General features: G+C 51.3%; 1 protein-coding gene across 1 annotated transcript in view; it reads right to left on the reverse strand.

Annotated features, from left to right (window-relative positions):
- Positions 1-22,167, reverse strand: part of SHB (SH2 domain containing adaptor protein B) — a 138,466-nt gene that overhangs the window by 44,963 nt on the left and 71,336 nt on the right. The window contains exon 3 of the mRNA XM_047700355.1: positions 4,036-4,251. Within this exon, the coding sequence (XP_047556311.1) occupies positions 4,036-4,251 (216 nt within the window). The remainder of the gene's footprint in view (positions 1-4,035; positions 4,252-22,167) is intronic.

A 22,167-nucleotide genomic window follows, 5' to 3' on the forward strand; every position in this document is an offset into this window, starting at 1 on the left:
ATACCACCTGGAGCCAATGTCTGCTTCTCTAGGTTATGCTCCCAGCTCCTCTGCCCTTCCCTGGGGGGGCCACCTCCTCTGCAGGCTCCATTTGTACATGTCACAGACCCTGCCACGGCTCAGGGCAGATGAGACCCTCCAGACCAACCCATGCCTCCCCGAGACAGTGTGGAATCCCCCGAGGCTGCTTTTCCTGCCCTGCACTGGGCAGAGAGTTCCACAGAGCCATGGTGTGGGCCCAGAGCTGCCTCTCTGAGGGCTTAGGGCCGGACAGGAAGGCCATTTCTAGACCTTCCTGCCACCTTGCAATTTGTTGCTGTAAAGACTCCTGGGGGTGAAGTCAAAGCAAGCCAGGAACTAAAACTACCAGCTCTGAAGGCAGGTGTCTCTGCCAGGTGGGAAGGGAGCTGACAGCTTGATGGCAGCCACAGCAGCTCGCCGTGCACTGTGGGGTTGCAGCCTGCCTGTTCCTAGGAGTCGGCAGTGCCAGAAACCTGACCAGTCGTCTGTCCTGGGGGCTAGGATCAACAAAGTCCGCGTGTGTGGGAAGGGACTCCAGTGCTGGGTGGCTGGAGGCTCTGGCTAAGGCCACAGTTGGCTTCTGAGAGGAAGAGCAGGCAATGAGGCCCAAGGCTTTTTGGAGCCCTTGTGGTATTTCTCACTTGCCTGGCCACAGAATTCTAGGACGGGGGACGACTTTCATTCCCAGGAAGCCAGAACCACCTCACACCCTGTAACAGCTATTCTCATGACAACTAGGAAGTGATAATCGAGCCTTCCTGAGGCAGCAGCCCCGGAGCCTGAGAGTACGGCTTAGCGGGGAAGGGTCTAACTTCCACAAAGGCTCGTCTGCAGCTGGGAAGGGTTACTGCTATGCAGATGCCAAAGCACAACTTCGAGAGATGCCTGTTTCCATGAATGCAATACTGGACAGCACTTAGAAAGCCAGTAAGCACTTTTGCTTCACAGGCTGAATCGTGGAGATAATTTAGAGTCCCCCCTCCCCGGTCTCTGATTAGCATGGTGGGGTGCTGAAACATGGAAGCAATCCTGGAGGGGACAGGCCACCTCCACACTGCTGGGCAAAGCCTCTACCAGCAAGCCTGCCTCAACTGAGCTTCTGCTTGCAAATTCCCAGCGAGGGGAAGCTCATGATATACTGCCAGGTAGAGAGCACATTCTTCCCACTGACCTGGACCCTGAATCCCTGTGGCTCCTTCTTGGGGGGCCCAGCTCTGTCCTTCGGAGCTCCCTTACAATCCACACCCTTTGGAAATTTGAAAACACTGCGCAGGTTCCCTCATCCAGGCCAAAAATGCAGAACCAGAGAACACAGGAGGTGGAAAGAGCAAGTAATGATTTTGCCCAGCCAGTTTTAATCCCATACAGAGGCTTTCCAGCTGCAGATCCTGCACCCCGGGCTCTCAGGACCCATCAAAGAGCTCCTCAAAGTCTAGAAAAACCATCTGGCACATTTCAAACAGGTCTTGTAAGAAGACAGGGCCTAGCCAAGCATGGCCTTGCTCCCTGATGACTCCACTGACTTGCTAAAGCGTGTGCACGTGGAGATACCCATGCGCGTGCACACACACTACTAACTCACATGGGAACACGGTCCTTCATTCCTGGGCCACCACACTTCTGGGTTTATAAATGCAACCCCAGCAGCACTCGAGCTGTCCAGTTGAGTTGTTTCAACTCATTGTTCTTACCTGCAAGGCGGCCCTTCCACCTTTCACTCCTAACTTGAACAGTTAAGGTCCTGTAGGTTAAGTGCTTTTCACTTTAACATGCATATGAGGGTACCTGGGTGGCTCAGTGGTTAAAGCGTCTGCCTTTGGCTTAGGTCATGATCCCAGATCCTGGGATCGAGCCCCACATCAAGCTCTCTGCTCAGCAGGGAGTCTGCTTGCCCCGTCTCTCTCTGCCTGCCTCTCTGCCTACTTGTGATCTCTGTCTGACTCCATAGCTCTGGGATGGGGCCTGAGACCCAGCATTTCTCACCAGCTCCTGGGGATGCAAAGCTGCTCCTCCAGGGATCACGTTCTACGCAGCATGGCACCAGGCCAGACTAGAGCATCAAAGGTACCACCACCCTCAAGTGACCCGCCGGTCAGTCCAAGGGGAGGCCCCACACCTGTCTGTAGTGCTATCTCACACCAAAGGCCCTAGATGTCTGGGAGAGCTGCCACGTGAGTCCTTTAATCAAAACAGTGTTCGCAGAAAGAAAGCTCTTGGATGGCACTGGCCCCATTCCAGCTCCTCTCACGCCCAGGAGGAGCAAAGCCCCTTATCAGCCATGCCAGGAGAGGGGGTGGTCCTTGGATTCCCTTGTGCCAAGGGAAGATAGGAGGCTGTGAAATGTGCGGAGGCAACCTGACCTTCAACCACACGACTATGCTTGCCTCTGGCTCATGGCCAGGCGCTCAGAGCTTGGCAGGCAGAGACCAGCACCTAAAAGAATTAACCACATGATGAAAGAAACGTTCTACCAGAGTTGAGTGCAATAAACTCAACAGGCCCAGAGAGGCAGCAGAAAAGCCCTTGGGATGCGTGGCTGTGTCTCAGGGAGGGCTCACAGAGATGGCAATATTTGAGCTGGGTCTGGAAGGAGGCACAGGATTTTTTCCATGGCAGGGCAGGACATTTAGGCAGAAAGAATGGGATTTGCACACCACATACTACGTCCAGGGAACGGTTGAGTAATATGTGTCAGGAATAGGTAGAACATCAACTGAGGGGATGAGGATGGGGGTAGGCAGAGGCCCCATGCTGGGGGCTAGAAAGGAAGGGTCTAGTTATGCATGAAAAGGGGAGATTTCAGGCAAAAATGAATCTTAAATTAAAAATAGAAACTCCCCTATGGACCTGGGTGGCTCAGTTGGTTAAGCATCAGACTCCTGATTTTGGCACACACTCAGCGTGGTCTTGCTTGGGATTCCCTCTCTCCCTCTGCTGCTCCCCCTGTGTGCATGTGCTCTCTCTCTAAGAAAATAAAATCTTAAAAAAAAGAAAAGAAAAACCGTCCTTTTGGACTTCCAACGGGGCAAGAGTTAAATGAGTCATTCAATGCCTCTTTTTTCACATTCCCAAGCTCTTAGATGCGTAAGAAATCTTTTGCATCTTGCTTTTCACCTCCTAACATTAAGCTGAAGCATTTTCCTCAGCTGTTATAAACTCTTCGTCAACATCGCCTGTGAAGAGTGGTACGGTATTCCATTTAACCAATATCTGTCTGCTGGACATTCAGGCTGTTCCCCTCTTTGCGTGATCATAATGCCTTTTCTGAGTTTTTAGTCATAACCCTGGCGTGGATGCTAAAGGCTGGGCTTAGCATCAAAGGTTGTGCACATCAGCTTAAGACCTGTGGCACATGTGGCGGGGAGCTTTCCAAAAGGTTGTATGAGTGGAGTTTTGGTGCTGGGACAGATTTCCAGATTCTGCAGAACCGAGTGAGGTGGAGGGGGGCACCCCAGTCATTCTCGGCCAGGCTGAGAGTGGGTTTGAGGTCAGGATGCACCCATGCCTAGGCTCCGTGCCCAAGCTGGGACAGGAGACGCAGTTACCCTAGGTGCTTGCAGGCCTATTACAGCTGTATAGCTAGATGGAGGCACTGGGCTCCCTCAGGCCCAGCAGGAGCCGCTCTGCAGGTTGGTCCTCTTCTAATTGGTAAGAAAAATCCTTCTGAGATCTTGGTTTCAATGAATTAGAGCAATACCAACAGGACCAAGACAGTCAGACAATGAGATCATCCAGGCCATCTGTGAAGACTAGGGAGACTGGAACCAAGGCCCTAGGGGCCAGACCTTGGATTTCCACTGGGCCTAACCTGGCTTCCCTTCCCTCCAGGACCCTCATCATCTTCGAGGGGCCCAGGTGGACTAGAAAAGAGGACAGCCCAGCTCAAGTGGATTCTCAAATGAAGCCTCATGGTTTACCTGAGCAAGAGGGACTGGTGCCCATACCCCCTTTACTGAAGGTGAGTACTGAGTGTGGGTCAGCAGCCCCCTCTGAGCTGGGCCACTGGCTCCTTACCTGCCAGAGCTGGGATGGTGACCCTGTTCCACTCCCATGGCTGGTCGTACTCGTCGGCGGGCCTGTCGTCGTCCTGGGGCAGCTTGCTCTCCCGCAGTCGGGGGCTGACTGTACTTTCGGAGTCCGAGTCGACACTTTGGCCCTCAGGTTCATAAGGGGTGTCGTATAATTGGATGCCTTTGTGCTGAGACCGGACGCTTTCTTGCCTCTGAAACTCTGCAGGCAAAAAGGAAGGAAGCAGAGATTTAACAGGTGCAAAAGGACTTCCTCACCTGGGACGTGCCAGGTGATGCCCACAGGAGTTCAGTCACCAGCCAAGAAGGGTACAACTGCACAGGAACAGGACCTTGTTTCTGAGCTTGAACTGTCCCTCCCCACCCCCTGAAGGCAGCGTCTCTGCTCTCACAGGGCAAGGCTTCCTCACAACAATCTCAGGCTCCTGGACCTAAAGAGAGAACCAGAAGGCTTGCCGCCGCCATCTGCTCCTTCACTGTGGTCTGTAAGGGCAGGGCCCAGATGTGCACATGACCTTCCAGGTGTTCTGACATCAGCTTGGAACAGAAAGAGCCCTCAGCCCCTTGCTTTACAGGTGAACAGGGTCTTCCCCACAAGGACTATTCCCCATCCTCTGGACTCTCATTCTTTACCTGAAGAATGAAATTAGGCCAAATGATCCTCCAGTTTTCCTTCAGCTAACAAGTCCAGAGCCTCCCCAGGAGCACCATTTTCTCCCCTACAAAGCCCCACAAGCACCCCTGTCCCTGTGTTTCTGCCTCCGCCAGAGCCTGCCCATCTTCTGACACAATGAGCACATCCGAGGGACTTGAGAGCACATGTCCAGTTTCACTGCTAAAGAAGGGCGGGAAACTCTTAATCCTTTGGAAAGGATGCCAAGGTCTGGCCCTTGGTGGGCTGAAGGGTACCTGCCCATCTAGCCCAGGCCCCAGACAGGGGGCACCCATTACCTGCTTTGGTCCTAAACACCATTGTGTGAAGGGCCTGCATGGGGCATATGGAAGGGGTTCACTGGAGAGACTGCTCTGAGGAGGCCCACTGCTTCCTGAAGAGGTGTAACAGGCATCTAAATGACCAAAATTCCCATGGCAGAGGGGCTCAGTGCAGGGCCTGTAAGGGACGAGGCAGATGGGGAGAGAGGACACGTGAACTCTGACAAGCCAACACAGGAGGGCTGGCATTCCCTGTGGTAGGACCGAGGCGAGCCAAGGCGGGGTGGCTGGAGTGGACAGACAGACTCACTGCCCTTCTGTTTCCCTGTGGTAATAATATAACTCTGTCATTTTAACCAGTTTTAATGATACAGCTCAGTGGCACGAAGTACATTCACACTGTTGTAGAGCCATCATCACAACCCATTCCCAGAACTTTTTCCTCTTCCCAAACTGAAATTGTACCTAGTAAATTCTAACTCCCCATGTTCCCCTCCCCCAGCCCCGGCAGCCACCATGCTAATTTCCGTCTCCATGAATCTGATACCTTATGTAAGGAGAACCGTATGGTACTTGTCCTTCTGTGACAGGCTTGTTTCACTTGGCATAATGTTTATAAGGTTCTTCATGCTGTAGCACATGTCAGAATTTTGTTTCTTTATGAGGCGGAATAAAACTCTGTCTATTCACTGCCCACTTCTGCTGGAGCACTGGGTCCAAGGAGGTGAGGGGGAGAGGCAGGGTTTGACATAAAAGGGGTGAGGGTTGTTGAGAGTGAACTGTTTAAAAGGACTCCTTTTTTTTTTTTAAGATTTTATTTATTTATTTGACAGAGAGAGAGAGAGAGAGAGTATGAGTGGGGGGAACAGGCAGGCAGAGGGAGAAGCAGGCTCCCACTGAGCAGGAAGCCCAACCTGGGGTTCGATTCCAGGACCCTAGGATCATGACCTGAGCCAAAGGCAGATGCTTAGCTGACTGAGCCACCCAGATGCCCCTTAAAAGGACCCTTGAGGCATTCACCAAATCAGAGATCCAATGGCATAAAGACACGGTAGAAGGCCAGGAACTTACGTGCCTTGGAAGAGGAGCTGACGAGATACCTGGTGACATCAGCCCTTCTGAGCGAGAGCGTTGTTTTTAGGCTGGGCTCCATGTTCCAGGCCCGGCTCACGGGAATGACGACACTCCCCGAGCACACGCCCTGACACGGCAGAAGCCAACTGATGTCATGCCCGTGCTGTTAGTGTGGACAGTAACTGATGGGACGGTAACGTTCCCAGAGCTCATGAAGTCACACACCAGCTTCACAACTGTGTTGTTCCCAAGTACTGCCTGGGTGATTCCTTTCTATTTTTGCTTATGCTGCCTCATTTTTTAGAGTTCATAAATTTATGAGAAAACTTTGATATAACCACCCATAAGACATCATCCTTTACTAAAAACAGTGGATCAGCGTGAAAAGAATGAATGAGAACAAACCAAGCAGGTAGGTCCTACTGCCTGCTGGGCGCCTAGCACAAGGTTTGCTTTCCCTCTGCTGAGAAGGGACATGAGCCAGTGCTAGTGAGCCAAGGTGTGTGTGTGTGCGCGCGCGCGCGTGCAAGTGGCACGCAGAAATACTTTCTTTGGCAAACGCTTTCTCTTTTTAGAAAGAGAGGGAACAAAATGGAAAAAAACCTCTCATTATATGGTTCTCACGCCTAAAATCCTGTCCCCTCTGAGAAGACGTCCCATACTTTGGCAAAACATGGCTTTACTGCATCCCCCGAGTAAACTGGGATCATTTAGTAGTTTTAAGGATGTTGTTTTCCTTTTTATGGGGGAGGGAGAGGAAAAGAAAGAGATATAAAAGGTAGGACTTGGTCACTTCAAAGTGAATACCAACTGTAAGATGCTACAGACACCTCTGTAATTCACTAAATCTACCAAACTACTGAATCTGGTCTGGGACTGTCGCCTTCCGCGTCTCTCTCGTAGAAACGAGTGCAGTCTAGCCTCCTGTCCTTGGCAAAGTCTGAGGTCTGAGGACACTGGGGCTTCATCTGACAGGCACTAGAAGACCACCCTCTTCTTCACCCTACTTTATAAGCAAGACCAGCAACCACTAACGCACTTGTGTGAGAATCACCATTTAATCCTGGCTACTGTGAAGCAATTCACAGATGCGCATCCGTGGGCTTCCAGTAGTCAGGCGTGCCCTTGCTCTCCCCCTCCCAGAGTCTGGCCGCAAGCAGATATTCAACGAGTGCGGGTGGGATAAATGAGCGACAACTGACAGCCAGAAACCACTCCTTACCCCGAAATTCCCGTTAATTTATGGAAGTCCCTGACAGCAGTGATAAAGTATGTGGAGCGATATGCCAAATGCATACAGTTTAGTATTACACAATATGCAGGAGACACGGATATTCTATATAAATACCAGCATAAAAGGAAAACATGTGCAGTGAACAGATTAGCTATTAAATCAGAGGGGCCTGTGCGTACACCTCTCATACAGAATTTATTGTTCCAAAGGCATCTGTGCCTTCCTAAAGCTGGGTTAGTAATGGCATGCAGTTAGGGCAGGGGATGTTATAATGGTAATCATTAAGCCAAGCTTCCCCCTGTAGTACATGGTGAATTCAAATTTTCATTAAGGCTGCAACAATAGGGAACAGTTAAGTAAATTATGGCACGCTAACTGGATGGAATATTAAGCAGCCATTAAAATGATAAATCTGAAGATTATGTAGCTACATGGAAGAGCGTGCATGAAATTATGCTTCGTTAAAAAGTAAAATACAAGATTGTTGACGTGTTGGGCAAACTGCATAATGTGGGCTTTCGAAACAAGTCCTGGCCACTGTTTGGAGATGAGGCCCCAAAGGGAATTCTGCTCCTTGCTTAGGAATTGCTGAACACTGTCATCACACACTTTGCCCACAATACGCACACTGTGATGACACCAATGTTGTCAGTATAGCCACACACGAATAAAGGGCAGACAGCCTGATAGGCGAAGGTAAACAGCTACTATGCATGGAGGAAGGAATTACTGTGTAATTATTTCTGAAAGTTGTTTTAAATAATGAATTAGGATGCCAGGGAAGAAACAATGTAATTAAGACAGGAGCCCATGAAAGTAAATATGGTTTGAAGCAAGATTGGGCTTACAGGAGCTATGTGCATTTCGGAAGCAGCTGCCCTTGAGAAAATGCTCATTTAAGGAGCATCTTCTTTCCCAGGAGAGGCTCACCCAGGGCCCCAGGAAGTCAAGGGCCACTGCACCAGGTCAGCTCACCAGACGTCACTGTCTCCTGCCTAATGACTAGACCCACCCTCCTTATAACCCAGACTGATCTGTGAGGGTTGAGAGACTAATCTTACAGGGGGAGCTGGTGACCATATGTTTTAAGTCACAAGTTATCTGGACATCACCTACTATAAATTCATGGAAAATGACCTTTAATACCAGTGGCAGGCTGTGATTTCATGCCTCTTCGGCAAGGAACAGAAACATTAAATTGACAGGGTGGGATTTCTGTTGCTCTCTAGAATGGAAAGGTTGTCAAGTGGAATCATACACAGAGAAAGAGAAAAAAAAATCAATCAATCAATTAATCAATTAATCAGCACTTTCTCTAGAATCAGAGAATGTCAGGCCCGGAAGGGGCCCTGGGAGCCTACACTCACCAAAGGTATAGAGGCAGGTGTGTTGACCAAGGGCTGTGGCGGGTTGAGAGGTAAGGGCCAGGGGAGTATCTGAGTGAGGGGCCCAGGACAGAGCCCAGCGCAAACCAAGAGGCTCCTGAGTAGATCTGATAAGGGCTTACGGTTCCCCAAGTCCACAAGCAACAAGTGACACTCTACACCAGGGTTCACCAGCTCTGTGCCATTGCCCTCCTGCCCTCCCTTTCTGTGCTCTGGCTGCCAGGAAGCTCAGAGTTAATTTTGCTTCACTTCAAGAAGATTCACTCACCCTTCCTTCTATATGGACTTTGATTTCCATTACAATGGCCTGATTACAGACATTTAAGAAAACGATGGACAACCTCAAATCTCTATTTTGAAAGCAGATGGAAATGTGTAATACCTCATGGCAAATATCTTACTAGTAAAAAGACGACAAGAAAATAAAGTTTTTCTTTACCTCTTGACCTTCCCTTCAGGACCAGGAAAAGGAGGTCTCTGTTTAGTTTTTTTTTTTTTTTTTTTTAAGATTTTATTTACTTATTTGACAGAGAGAGATCACAAGTAGGCAGAGATGCAGGCAGAGACAAAGGGGGAAGCAGGTTCCCCGCTGAGCAAAGAGCCCGATGCGGGGCTCGATCCCAGGACCCTGAGATCATGACCTGAGCTGAAGGCAGAGGTTTAATCCACTGAGCCACCCAGGAGCCCCTGAACGGAGGTCTCTGGGAGGCCGAGGCCGAGGTCGAAATCCGTGTGCATCCCTGGGGCACCCAGGCTCCTCCAGCAGCACCGGTACCCACCCCTCCTCTAACCCAGCCAGACTCTACCAAATGGCCAGCACAAGAGCCAGATGGAGATACGATCCTGGTCTTCGAGATGCCCTTGGTGAAGGAGAGCCAGAGTCTCCAGCACAGACATGGCTCAGGATCCTCAACAGCAGGAGATGTGATTACTACCACTCGGGGCTCGGAGAAGCCTGGGAGGGCCTTTGGGAATCTGGCCGTGAGGTCGCAGCACAGTGGTGCGGCCTGAAAAGCAGACGTGTGATGGGGGAAGGACTGAAACAAAGGCACGGGGGCTGGAAGCACAAGGTGTATGAGGGGGAGGTGGGCCGTCCAGGGGCCCCGGTGGGAGAGGACACGGGAGGCAGGTAGAAGTGGGTTCTGGATACTCTTGGATGCCACAGGATGGCACCCCCACGAGTATCTGAAGAGAGGTGCCTCAGACCCTCCAGGCAGGGTGGAGCTGGGCGGGGAGAGGCTGGCACAGACGTGCAGAAGCCTGGCTGGAAATGATAGACGCTGGCCTGCAGGCCCCTCGCCTCTAATTTTCCCAGCTGGGCTTGTCTGGGAATTGACACTAGATCCCAAATCATAGGGTGGCAGAGCTCAGTAGGGATGCGTGGCCCACGAGGCCTCCATTCCCAGGCCAAAAACCCCTCTACTCAGCTAGTGATGGGCGTGCCTGGTTGGGCCACCAGACCTCTCCCACATCATGGCTTGGAAACCAACAGGACCCATGCCTAAGATGCCTGAGATAGGGGTAGGCTAGACTCAGAAGTTCAAGGCTGCTAGTTACTAGAACAATGAACCCTTCACTGACTGCCTATACCATCCAGCTGGAGGAAGGCAAAGCCCTAGGTCCAGGTGAGTGACAGGTTCCACAGGACAGTGCAGTGGCTGGAAACACAAATTCTGCCAGACTGCGTGGGGCCGGGGCCTGGCTCCAGGGGAGGACCCAGGGCAAGCCGCTCCAGTTTCTGTGTCTCTGGAGGGGGTAATGACAGTATCCCCCTTGGAAGGATGTTATGAGAGTTAAATGAATTCACATGCATTCAGCTTCTAGAACGGTGCCTGGTGCACAGAAAGCACTCCGAAGATATGGCTGTTACTGCAGTTACTACTATTGGGCTTCCTTGGAACACCAGCCCAAGATCCTTCCTCCTCAGACACTGCCCTTGGTCCCCCAGAGCCATGAAAGGTCTGCTTCCTGAAATCTGACAGGTCAACCCTGCAGTCGAAATAGAAGGGTTTCAACACCAACCTCTATGCCTACTTCCACTTCTGGATCCAAAACTTCCGACTTTCGCTGCCTCTTTGGCAATCTCTTGTCCCCATAGGGGACCCCGGCTCTGGATTGACTCTGGTGCCTCACAGGAAGCACGCAGGGGAGGTCTCAACGATCAGCAGTCTAATCACTACATTTTACAGATTGGGAAGTTGAGACCTGGGGAAGGGAAGAAAGTAGCAGGGATGAGACTAGGGTCCTCTAAATCCTGAACCAGGACTCCTCCTCCTGTCTTTCCCAGACGCTTCCTGACATCTCTTTTGTCAGACTGTCTAGTTCTTAAATCTTCCAGAGGCCGGGGCATCTATTTCAGTCCGGGCTGAGGTGTTAAAATCACACCCAGCACCACAGACCGAGTCTCCTCACCGAGTGAGGAGGTGCACAGGATTGGGGGTGGGGGGCTGTTCCTAATTAGGCATGCAGCTGGAAATCAGCCAAGTTCCAGGGCGCCACATCAAAGGGGAGACGGGGGACATTCATCCCCATCTGAACTGTTAAAGCATTTGCTGGAGAAAGGCCCGACTCCTGACTGAGGTGCTTCAACGAATATCTGAATTCAGGTAGCCCTCGGAGGCCCAGGTGGCGGCGTGGGGCAGCAGGAGTTGTCCTGGGTCGACGCTGCAGGCCAACTAGGGCGGGGCAGGGAGGTTCGGAGATGAAGCCTAGATAAACCCAATGCAGCACGAGCAGGAGGCCCCACCTCCTCCTCCTCTATCTGGTCTGGTTTCCGGAGCTGTCTAGAAGCCAGGAGACTGACTAATTGGAGTTCTCTTACCATCTTTTCCAGGCGTGCACAGAAACACCCAAGAAGCGGAGACAGACCTTTGCGGAAGCTGGGGGTGGGGCGCGAGAACAATGGTCACGACTAAGGGAGCAGAGGGCCTGCTGCCTGGCAGAACCTGCACCACTAGCTCTTTTCGGCTCAGCCCAAGGGCGAGGGAAAGGCCCCGGTCTGAGTCAGGGAGCCCAGTTTGCTCCCTTCCCTCCATCAGCAACCATGATGGGGTCTGATGGGGTCTTCCCTCGAGGGCCCGTGTGGCGTGGCACCACAGGGGAGACAAGTCTGTGCACCTGGTGACACCACATATGCTTACCTCATGATTTCAAAGGCCACGGGGGCCTCTTCACAGAGCCCTCAGGCCCTCTCTGCAATTATAGCTGAGTCCTTCAGGCCTGCCTGTCACTCTATGCTCTTCCAGGGACAGCTCTGGCGTGCTGAGGCCTCTGAGAGGCAGCAGGCCAGGGTTCTGTCGCCATCCCCTGTGGAGACTCACTGAGGCGAACTTGCTGCTCCAGGATCTTGGCTGCTCCCGGGCTCAAAGCAGTACATAAACAAGTCTCCATTCAGAATGGCAACTTCCTTAAGAGACAGCTTTTTGACTCCATTGCAACTGCAAGACCCAATTCACAGGCCATCAAGGAGCCCGCCTGCTTTTCTTCCTCTAGCATCCACTGAGCCCTTACTGTGCCCTAAGGTGGGCCCCAGGCCAGATGCTGAGCACTCACAGTGGGTGAGACAAGGCTCCTTCCTGCCTTCCACCAGACCTCATGGTTCAGCCAGAGAATCGGGATGTCACCATCCATAAGCACTGACTGATTAATAGGAGTTACTGAGCACCTGTCCAGGCCAGGCACTGACTTGGGCGCTGGGTGTATATCATTCCTCATCCCCACGGCGCACAGAGGCAAGTGCTACTGTATTTTACAGTGCAGAAACTGAGGCTTGGGGTCAGAGGCCCAGCTGGGACTAACCTGGTTCTGACGGTGGCGGCTCTGTGGAGGCAGACAGTAAATGCTGTCCCAGGGATTTCGAAAACCTTCAGCGAGATGGTAGTTCACAGATTCTCAAGTCCTAGTGCAAGAAGGCTCCTCAAGGGCCAGGGATCTGCCTGGTCTCACAGATGGTATATGGTGAGCCCTGGGTTGAGTCAGGAAAGGACAGACAGGTAAAGATGAGGGGCCCCAGGAGAAGGGCATGTTGAACCCCAGCGAAGATGTGGACAGAGAGGAAAGCTCGAGGGGTTCTGAGGAAGAACCACATACTGTGAGCTGCCATGGGCTCGGAGCTCATGAGGAAGAAAGGACAGGGAGTGGCCAGACAAGGAAACTGGAACTGGGCTCTGGAGGGCCCTGAATGCCAGGAGAGGTACATACTTGAAAGGGCAGGAAACTGGAAAAAGTGGATCAGGTACCCTGATTAGGTTTGTGTTTTTCCTCAAAGTCTTTTCCAGAAGCTGATGGGAAACACCAGGCAATCAGGGGCTGATGATCTGAGGGTCTAACCCTGCAAACAGCTAGGGCTTCACCCTTTCAAGAAGGGGAAAGAGGATGCCCAGTGCTCCAGATGGACAGACGCTCCTGCGAAGGACCCAAATGCAAGCATTTCCACCAGGATGAGGGGCAGAGGTCAGGGGGGCAACTGCATTCTCAAGTCATTCCTGAGGGGGCGGGTTTCCCATGACCCCTGTGCTGCAGACAGAGGCCAGAGCCCTGCAGGGACCACCTGGGGCCTCAGCAAGTAGAGGCAGACACAAGCCCCATCTTCTGTCCTCTGGGTATTGACGGACAGTATTTATAAAGAGGGCCCACCTCCCTCTATGTCCCCTGTGCAATATTCCAGTCTACTGGGTGCAGTGGGGTCCCAGCTTCCAGAGGCCTCCAGCCACACACTAATATGTGATAAAACCTCAGGGGACAGACTTTCATGCCATACCAGTCATGGCTACGTCCCTCACCTGAGCAGTGTCACTGGCCCACTTTCATGGAATCTTGGAAGGGCCATGACCAAACCCAAGCCCCCTCCCCACCGGACTGGTAAGAAATCTGCAGGTCAGGCAAATCAACTGGTTCAGCCTCCATCTCAAAGGCTCCAGTCTTTACAACGTACTCTAAGAATGAGTGAGCGCTCGGTGCCAGCTGTTGGGGGTGGTGGTGTGTGTGTGCTCTGGTGGGGTCTGTGCTAAGTGCCATGCATCGGGCTCCCCGTTTCATTCCCACGACAGCTCTGCCAGAGGGTGCTGCTGACATCACCACCTTAAAGGCAGTCACATGGTAAGCCAGCAATGGAGGCAGTCTGGCTCCAAAGCCCGTGTTCTGAACTGTGCAATTGTCTACGCTGCTTTTCCAAGCCAAGTTGGGGCTCCCTGCACTCCTCTGGGTCCACAATCACATGAATGAGTTCAGGTCAGCAAGGGAAGCAAGCAGCAGAAGAGTGGGGTCCTGGCTCCACTGTGCCGAGTGATGGCCACGGGCCACGTCCTCTCTCTGGTCATCGCTTTGCTCATTAGGTCATCGGGTCATCTCAGGGCTTATCTGACTAGGACCACACACAGGTCCCTAAAGTAATCATTGTGGTCAGGCACTTTGCGCACAAAGCACAAGGAGGGGGAGACTCGGTGGCTCAGTTAAGCATCTGCCTTTGGCTCAGGTCATGATCCCAGGGTCCTGGGATTGAGCCCTGTGTCAAGAAAAGGAAAGGAAAGAAAAGAAAAGGAAGGGAGGGGAGGGGAGGGGAGGGAAGGGAAGGGAAGGGAAGGGAGGGGAGGGGAGGGGAAGAGGAAGGTAAAGAGAAAGGAAAAGAGAAAAGGAAGGAAAGGAAAGGAAGCACAGGAAGGTGTCACAAGGAAGAGGAATGCCCATTAAAGAGGCATTCTAACGCACCCTCATCTTTAGAGGGTGGCCAACACATGCTGCTGTCTCCAGTCTTGTTGGTCTTAAGCAAGGGATTATAAACTGGCATCAGGCATAGGGGTCAGCTTCCCAGGGCACAGCCAGAGACTTCTTCCAGGCACAACCCTTCCCTTCACCTTTACCTGACAGCCCCTCTTGCCACACGCCAGGTCGGAAGTCAAATTGGTCATACCTCACCCATACCCATCTGGTGGTGGTGGCAGCCCTAAAGCCAGTCATGGGGTCACTGCCTCACGCCGTGGGGTGTTGCTGGCATCGTGCCCTGTGCCTGGTGCAGCTGCCTGGCCGGAAGCAACTTGCTGAGATCTGGCAAGCTCTGCCCCAGCCTTTCTCAAGCTGGAACTGCTTCAAGAGGAACTAATCCCCCCAGGGACTTAGACAACCTCAGCCTTCTGGATGGTGATGATGAGGCGGCCAGCCTGGGACTCGCCTGGCCTCCGTTCACCAGCTGTGTCACCCTGGCCAGCTGCCTGATCCACGGGGGCTAAGATTCCTACAGGTGAGGAGGGAGGGGGTGACACAGAGATCCTGGAGGCTTTTCTGCCTCCAGAGTCCCTCAGTTTTTTTTCTGTAAGGGTGGATATTCACACATGCCTCTTGTTCCAGAGCTGTGGCTCTGGCATGCCAAGAAGGAGACATAAATAAGAGGACCCATCCTACCAGCAGCGTGTGGGGTCCCTGACCTTGGCATCCTAACTAACTTCCAGCAAACTCCTCCAAAATTCAACCACAATATGCAATGAGAATCCTGCTACTGTGAGACCAAGGATTTTGGCAGGGATCCCTACCTGGACCAGGAGTCAACCCAAATTCAATAAAAAACCAACAGCTAGACTCCCTCCTTCCATATAGTATTTTCTGGCCATCCAAACCCTTTGTTATTAGGTTCTTATAACCACTGGATGGGACAGACCCTGGTAGGCAGAGCCAGCACCCCCATTTAATGGGGCACATGGGAGACCCAGGATGGAAAGGACTTGCCAAAGTCTGAGTGAGAAACCAGCACAATTCCCACTTGACTAATCCTCCCAATTTTACTGTCATATCTCGTATTTCTTGGTATTATAGCACAACAACCCAAGAAAGTGTTTTTCATTTTGCTTGAAAGACAAGTGGGTGAGGGGAACGTGTGTGGTGCTGCTACGCACGAGTTAGGGACCTGATAATGCCTGTCCAGGATTGCTTTCAAGCAGTGATTTCCCATGAGCAGCTGCTAGATTACACCATCCATACAGCCATCCCAAGAAGTATTTGAAAAGAAACATCTGCAGAATCAATGTTTTTGTGCTGGGAGACACAAGAACAGCCCCTTCTCAGGAGCCTAAAAAGGTCTCCGAAGAGACACCATACCGTGTTCACACAGGTGTCATCAACCCTGAGAACACTAGAGCAAAGGCACCTTGAGATTCTTGGTGGAGACAGCCACCTCACCACCGGTGCCCCTTCCAACTGGCTCCCTCTGGGGTGCCCAGGTCTGAAACTGCAGCCTCAGAGGCCCCAGGTCCCAGGTCATCTGCTCAGTTTGGGGCACTAGGTACTGAACCCCCTTAGCAGCTAAAACATGCACCCGACACTCTCACTGGCACCCTTCTTCAAGAAGCTGGGAAGGGGTCCCTGACATCTCTTCTCACTCCCCCGTCCCGGCCGCCCCATAACCTCAATGTCAGCAGTCAGCCCAGGGACCCTGGGACTCTCTACTACGGTTTCTAGCCATTTGCATGCTGGGCTCTCATGCCCGCCCCAGCTTCTGAGGGCCAAGTTCAACTCCAATCCCTCTAGACGCATCTCCTGCAACTCCTAGCACAGAATCTGGCTCCACAGATGCTCTGTAAATACTGCTTGAAGGAACAGAAACAAAGAGCCTTTTGCAAATTCAGAATTTAGCACAGGAAAAAAAAAATTTAAAAAATATCTGTCTACCTGAGGAAGGGAACATTATATCATAGACCAGTGGAGGGAGTAAAAACTGGAAATGGTAAGTTCCACTTCTGGAAATCGATCCTCCAGAAATACCCAGACCCGCATGCAGAAGTATATACACATGGGTGTTTGCTTCAGAATGTTAAGAATAAAAAACTGGAAATAAGTTAGAAGTCTACAAATAGGGGAACGACGGAATACACTGTGCCACAGTCACAGCACAGAAGCACTCAAGAGACAGGACGACCTCGTGGGGCGCCTGGGTGGCACCGTCAGATGGGCGTCCGACTTGGTTTCAGTTCAGGTCATGATCTTGGGGTAGTGAGATCGAGCCCCGAGTCCAGCTCCACACTCCACGTGGCATCTGCTTGAGATTCTCTCTACCCCTCCCGTTCATGCTCTCTCTCTCTCTCTCAAAAAATAAATGCCAAAAAAAAAAAAAAAAAAGAAAGTAAGAATGGATGACCTTGAGGAAGGTCTGTAACACAGAACAGTGTTTGTAGGAGAGCATTTATGTAGAAAACATGCTTGGAATACTGGGAGACGTGTAGTTCTGGAAGCGAATGGGGGAAGGCCAAACGAATACATAGGTTATTACCAACAATCCTTGAGTCTGGAGAGAGACTTCACCTTTTACTTCCTCTATGCTTGTATGCCGAATCTTTTTTTTAATATAATAAAATGTTTTTTTTTATGTAATAAATTTTTTAAAAGTTTTTTAAAAATTGAAGAAATTGTAAAAAGAAGTTTCACATGCAGATGTGGTACGTGAAACCGTCCTCTTTTTTATTACTGTTAGTGGAGGTGCTGATGGCACTTGTTGAGGGTCTGCTGTGCACCAGGCACCGTGCCAGGAATCTTACAGGACCCCAGGACAGATCAGGAAACAGGAGGCATCGGGAAAAGGAGGCAATGGCCGGGCTGCTCAGGGAGATGGGATCATTTGCTCTCCGTGGGCGTGCGGTCCTTATCACTCGCTCCCTGCTGCTTTCAGGAAGCACCGGCTGTGGAATTCCCTCCTCTTCTACTTAACTGTGGAATTCCCTCCTCTTCTACTTAACATTCCGGTGGAACAGGCTTTAGACCAACAGCTTCTGCTTTTGTGACTGTTTCTAAACAATTTCCATTTCATGTCATGTTTACACACTTGAAGTTTAGGAAATAGAGTTCAGAGGAAGTTCTGTCTTGGTTTTTCACTCTAAGACACGTGTTTTTATTACAACATGACCTCCAGACACAGCCCTGGTCATCGATGGAGGCACACAATGCAGGAAAAGATCTGCAGTTACAGCCTGGGCACCACAAAAGATGAAAGCTTTCCCGAGACACACAGCTGCAAGAGTAGGTCTGATCGCTTTTGGGGGGCCAATGGTCACACTGCAGAGGGTCCCCACTCTCCCAGGAGCTTGTTATCTGTTCTCCTAGGTCACAAGTCAAGGTAATTGCCATCAACCAATGTTGATCAGCGAGCTGGGAACCCGAATCAACCTGACGGGTGATAAGCACACAGGCTACCGCTTGGGAAGTGGGGGTGGGCTCAGGTTTCTAGCCAAGGCTTTATACCTTGATGACCAGTTAGTTACAGAAGTGGTTGCCTCCCGAAAGATGGCTCCTTGCCGAGGGGATCAGAAGGGATTACAAGAAGTACAAAAGTTCTTATCCACAGGATTCCAGGTTCCGACACAAGAAACATACTTTGGGAAATGGACTGAGAGCCCAGACTCTGGAAATCCCCAAGCTAGAGGGTTCGAGGGAAGAGGGCCAGATATGGCAACTAGTTTAACTAGTTTTACTCCCTCACCCTACTGAGCACTTGTGTTGCTGGTTGATGGGAAATGTTGATCAATCAACCCCGGTGCCTGCCCTAAAGAAGCTCATGGCCTAAAACACAACCTTTTCAAGTACTGCTTAGTCTAAGAGGCTTGCATTTTAGTGGTGAGGCAACAGGGAGCCGTCAAAGGCTTGGGAGACGCCAAGCAGTGCACAGGGGCCCCAGGTCTTTATCTCGTGCCTGGAGCTGGGCCAGTCTGGTCTCCCTGGGCCCGTTTCCTCAAGTTTTAAACTGGATTCTCCGTGCTGCCTTGCCACTCACTGCACACACGGCAGTGGAAATGTGGCAAACAAAGCCAGCGTGGCCTAACAAAGCTAGTGTGGCACAAGTGTTATCTGTGAAGCGGCCGTGGGCCAGAGTCAAATGTTTCTGGTCTGTGAATAGAGATAGGGCCTAAGGAGCACCAGAAGACACACATGTACATGTATGGATGTGTGTACATTCACGTGTGTACACGCACGCCCAGAACGACACACTCACATGTGAGGCGCTCTAGCGGCCTAATGCTAAAGAAGCCCCTCGGACCCGCCCCCTTCACCGCTGCAGGTTTTTCTGTGGAGGTGGGGTGCAGGAGCCAGAAGCATTTTTTTCTCAGGTGGGTACACATGTAGGGAGTCAGGGGCACATGGGTGAGTGACAGATGAAGAAACTTTCATAAGTGAAAAGCAGCCACCCAGGTCACAAGCAGCTACTCAGGGCTTGCTGAAGGGTCTTCCTCTTGCTGTCACCTGGAGCGAGATGAGGCTGAGCATTTGCCTTCTGGATTAGTTCTAGGACCCAGTGGATGAGAACTGGGGAAAGTGGGGTGGGAAAGGAAGCCTATTTGAGTGTGGATTAAATTGGAAGAGAAAGGAAGTCACGGGAAGAAAAACAGAGCTAAAAATAAGGCAGTTCCAAATTATTGCTAGGCAGAAAATATAACCCCAGCTAGGCAGGAAAACAAAGTGGGACGGAACAGAAAATACCAAGTTCCCGTCTAAAAATAACTGGGAGCCCTAATGAGGACTCACCATTGAGAAATACGGACTTTTTGATAGGAGCTTGCGATCACAGTCTCACTTAGTAGGGAGGGTTGCTGCCATGAGGAATGGAAGGTTCTCCTCCCACTGTGAAGCTGGCAACAGAGAACTGGATCAACCCCAGGAACATTCCTACCTGCCAGCTCAAAGACCTACACAGAATTTAGCACCCAAAGGCCTGCTGAAGCTGGGACCCAAGGGGCAATGGGCCCAACTCAGGCTGGGGGATCAGGAGCCTGTCTCAAGCTCGCTGCTAGCAGGTCCTGAGCAGGCCTCTCCTTCTGCTTCTTCTGGAAAAGTGTCCCACTGATCCCAGTTCATTCATTTACTGAATCCCCTTTTCATGTTGTCTGTTCATATAAAACGTATTTCCATTTTATACTTCTATATGGTTGTGGTAACCCAGTTCCACGGGAGAGTACAAAGTGTCCACGGGATCAAATGGCTCCTTCTGATCTCGGAGACCTCAGTGAGTCCTCCAGCCCCTCTGAGCCTCCAGCTTCTCAACAGCCAAATGATGTACCTAGACCTCAACCAGGAACAGTAACAACTGAAGAGCACTATACACGCAATTGTGGTCTTCTGCCCTACCCCTTGTTCTGGTATATTTCACACCTTGACCATCTTGCAATCAATGCAAATGTAATGCCAGTGATTAACTTCTTACGTTGCCTGAGAACACAGTGTGCTTCAATCCCAGGTATGGAGTACACTGGCAATTCTATCTACTGGTGTGCACCTTCTGGAACCGGACTTGGGAGATTTCACTTCAAGCCCAGGTCCTGTTATTTCCTAGCTCACACCCTGTGGGGAGCGACTTGTCCCAGCAGAGCCTCGGCAGCCTCCACTGTGCAGTGGGGAGAATACTAATATCAACTTCATGGGGCTGATATAAAATAAAACCAGACAAAGGATATAAAAGAGCCTTGTAAATCATAAAACCCTAGGCAGATGTTACAGATTAGAGCAGCATACACATACATGTGCACAGATAGATACACGACCTGATTTGGAGCTGACAGCTGGTATAAATGACTCGCTGTTCAATTGGTTTACGTCCACGAGGAGACGTCTCATTTCATTTTTCTTTTGTAGGATCAGTCGTGTACTGTGCCTTTCACTGATGCTGAACAAATAGAATCAACTTCCATCTTGCTATTCAGTATTTTCGATGTCTGCCCCCAGAAGGAAGGACTCCGCAATGTGTGACAGGGTTCTGAGAAGGCATGAGTGGATTCCAGGGTTCAGAAACACGACACGGTTTTTGGATGGCACCCCCCGCGAACAATTCGGAAAAGCTCTGGGAAAAGGAGGGCCTTCATGTCGCATGTAAGCCCCCTAAGAACTGGAACTGAAGCTTTCTTCCTGAGCGTTTCATTAAGTAGATCATCTGCTCGCGTTTGGCACTTTTCCACTAGCTGGGAACCTACAAAAACTGATGTGGTATGACAGCTGAGGGGTGCTGCCAGACAGGCTTCCTCGCTCGGAAGCGGGTGGGGGTGGCAAGGGCTGGGAAGAAGTGGGGGGAGGGCGGCAGCTGTCACGTTGTAGCCGCGCCACGCAGACACCCACTTCGGATTTCACTCACGTCCTCCTGACGAGGCACCAGCCACAGGCCTCGTGACTGGGGACTCCACACTCGTCTTTCCAGTGAAACAAAGAGGCTGTGCCTCCTCCCCAGAGCGGTCCCACTCTCTCAAGGAATCTCTCAACTCCCCTTCAGTGCAAGTTCTCCTCTGGGGTTTAAACCTGTTCGCCCCTGGCCTGGTGTGTCAGCTGCCTGCCCACAACTGCCTAGGAGAAGGCTCTGCTGTGCTGAGTTTCACAACCAACTTAAAAGGGGCGGGCAGTGGTCTGGAAAAATGCTCCTCCGAAGGCCGTGCTCATGGTGTGCTCCAAGCCCGAGGCAGGACAGGACCTCAGGGAGCCTGCTGAGGAGAGTCCTGTCACCAAAGTCCATTAAAATCTCGTTCATCTCCACTTGAAAGAAGGCTTCCTTGGCCTATCTTGCTTTCCTCAGGGATGATGTCGAGGACAATTAATAGTAAGAGTAATATCATGGGGGACAGGGCTGGAGTGGCAGAGAGAAGAGGGGTGCTTGAACCAAGAGGAGAACAAATGTACTGAGAAAACCCTGACAAGCACAGGCAGGGGCCCTAGTTATACACGGAAAGGGAGCCGGCTAATTTCTTGTCATTCTTATCTACTCTGTGGAGCAAGTCGCTGTTAGGACCCTCATTGCACTCTCTTACATCTCTTTCTCTCTTAATTTGCAACTAATTCTCCTCACAGGGTTCACCAGGAAGCTCCTGCTGTTTTAAATACATACTGGGGTGCTTTGTGAAGATTTTTCTTTGTGGTAGACAACCTGAAATAGCTGTTTTGAAAAGTGTCCAAGCTAGAATTGACTGCTGCCATTCTGTGTGCCCACGGCCAGCCACGGCTTCCAGGTGTGGGCAGACACAGGGTGGCCTCCCACCCACAGGCTTGATTGAGCATCTTGATTTTCAGGAGGTCCTGAAGCCCACCCCTGTCCCTGGCTCTCACCTCTGGTTCTCAACACAACCTTTGAGCCCCGCTGAGACTCCCAGGGGAAGCCTGTGGAGGAGGGAGAAGCAGCACATTGGGATGATGGCCATGAAGCCTGGCCAGCCTGGGATGGAGGGTCCCCAAACTAGATCCCAAGGCCTGGGCTGTGTGCAGAGTCTGTGATGAACGCATATAGAGTCCTGACTGCATAGACCTGCTTTTTTTTTTTTAAAGATTTTATTTATTTATCCGACAGACAGAGATCACAAGTAGGCAGAGAGGCAGGCAGAGAGAGGGGAGAGAAGCAGGCTCCCCGCTGAGCAGAGAGCCCGATGTGGGGCTCGATCCCAGGACCCTGAGATCATGACCCGAGCTGAAGGCAGAGGCTTAACCCACTGAGCCACCTGGGCGCCCCTGCATAGACCTGCTTTAAGTACTTAAATAGTTTTTTTTTTTT

Source organism: Lutra lutra, chromosome 13, assembly GCF_902655055.1.
Source record: "Lutra lutra chromosome 13, mLutLut1.2, whole genome shotgun sequence".
In the NCBI taxonomy this organism is placed as follows: Eukaryota; Metazoa; Chordata; class Mammalia; order Carnivora; family Mustelidae; genus Lutra; species Lutra lutra.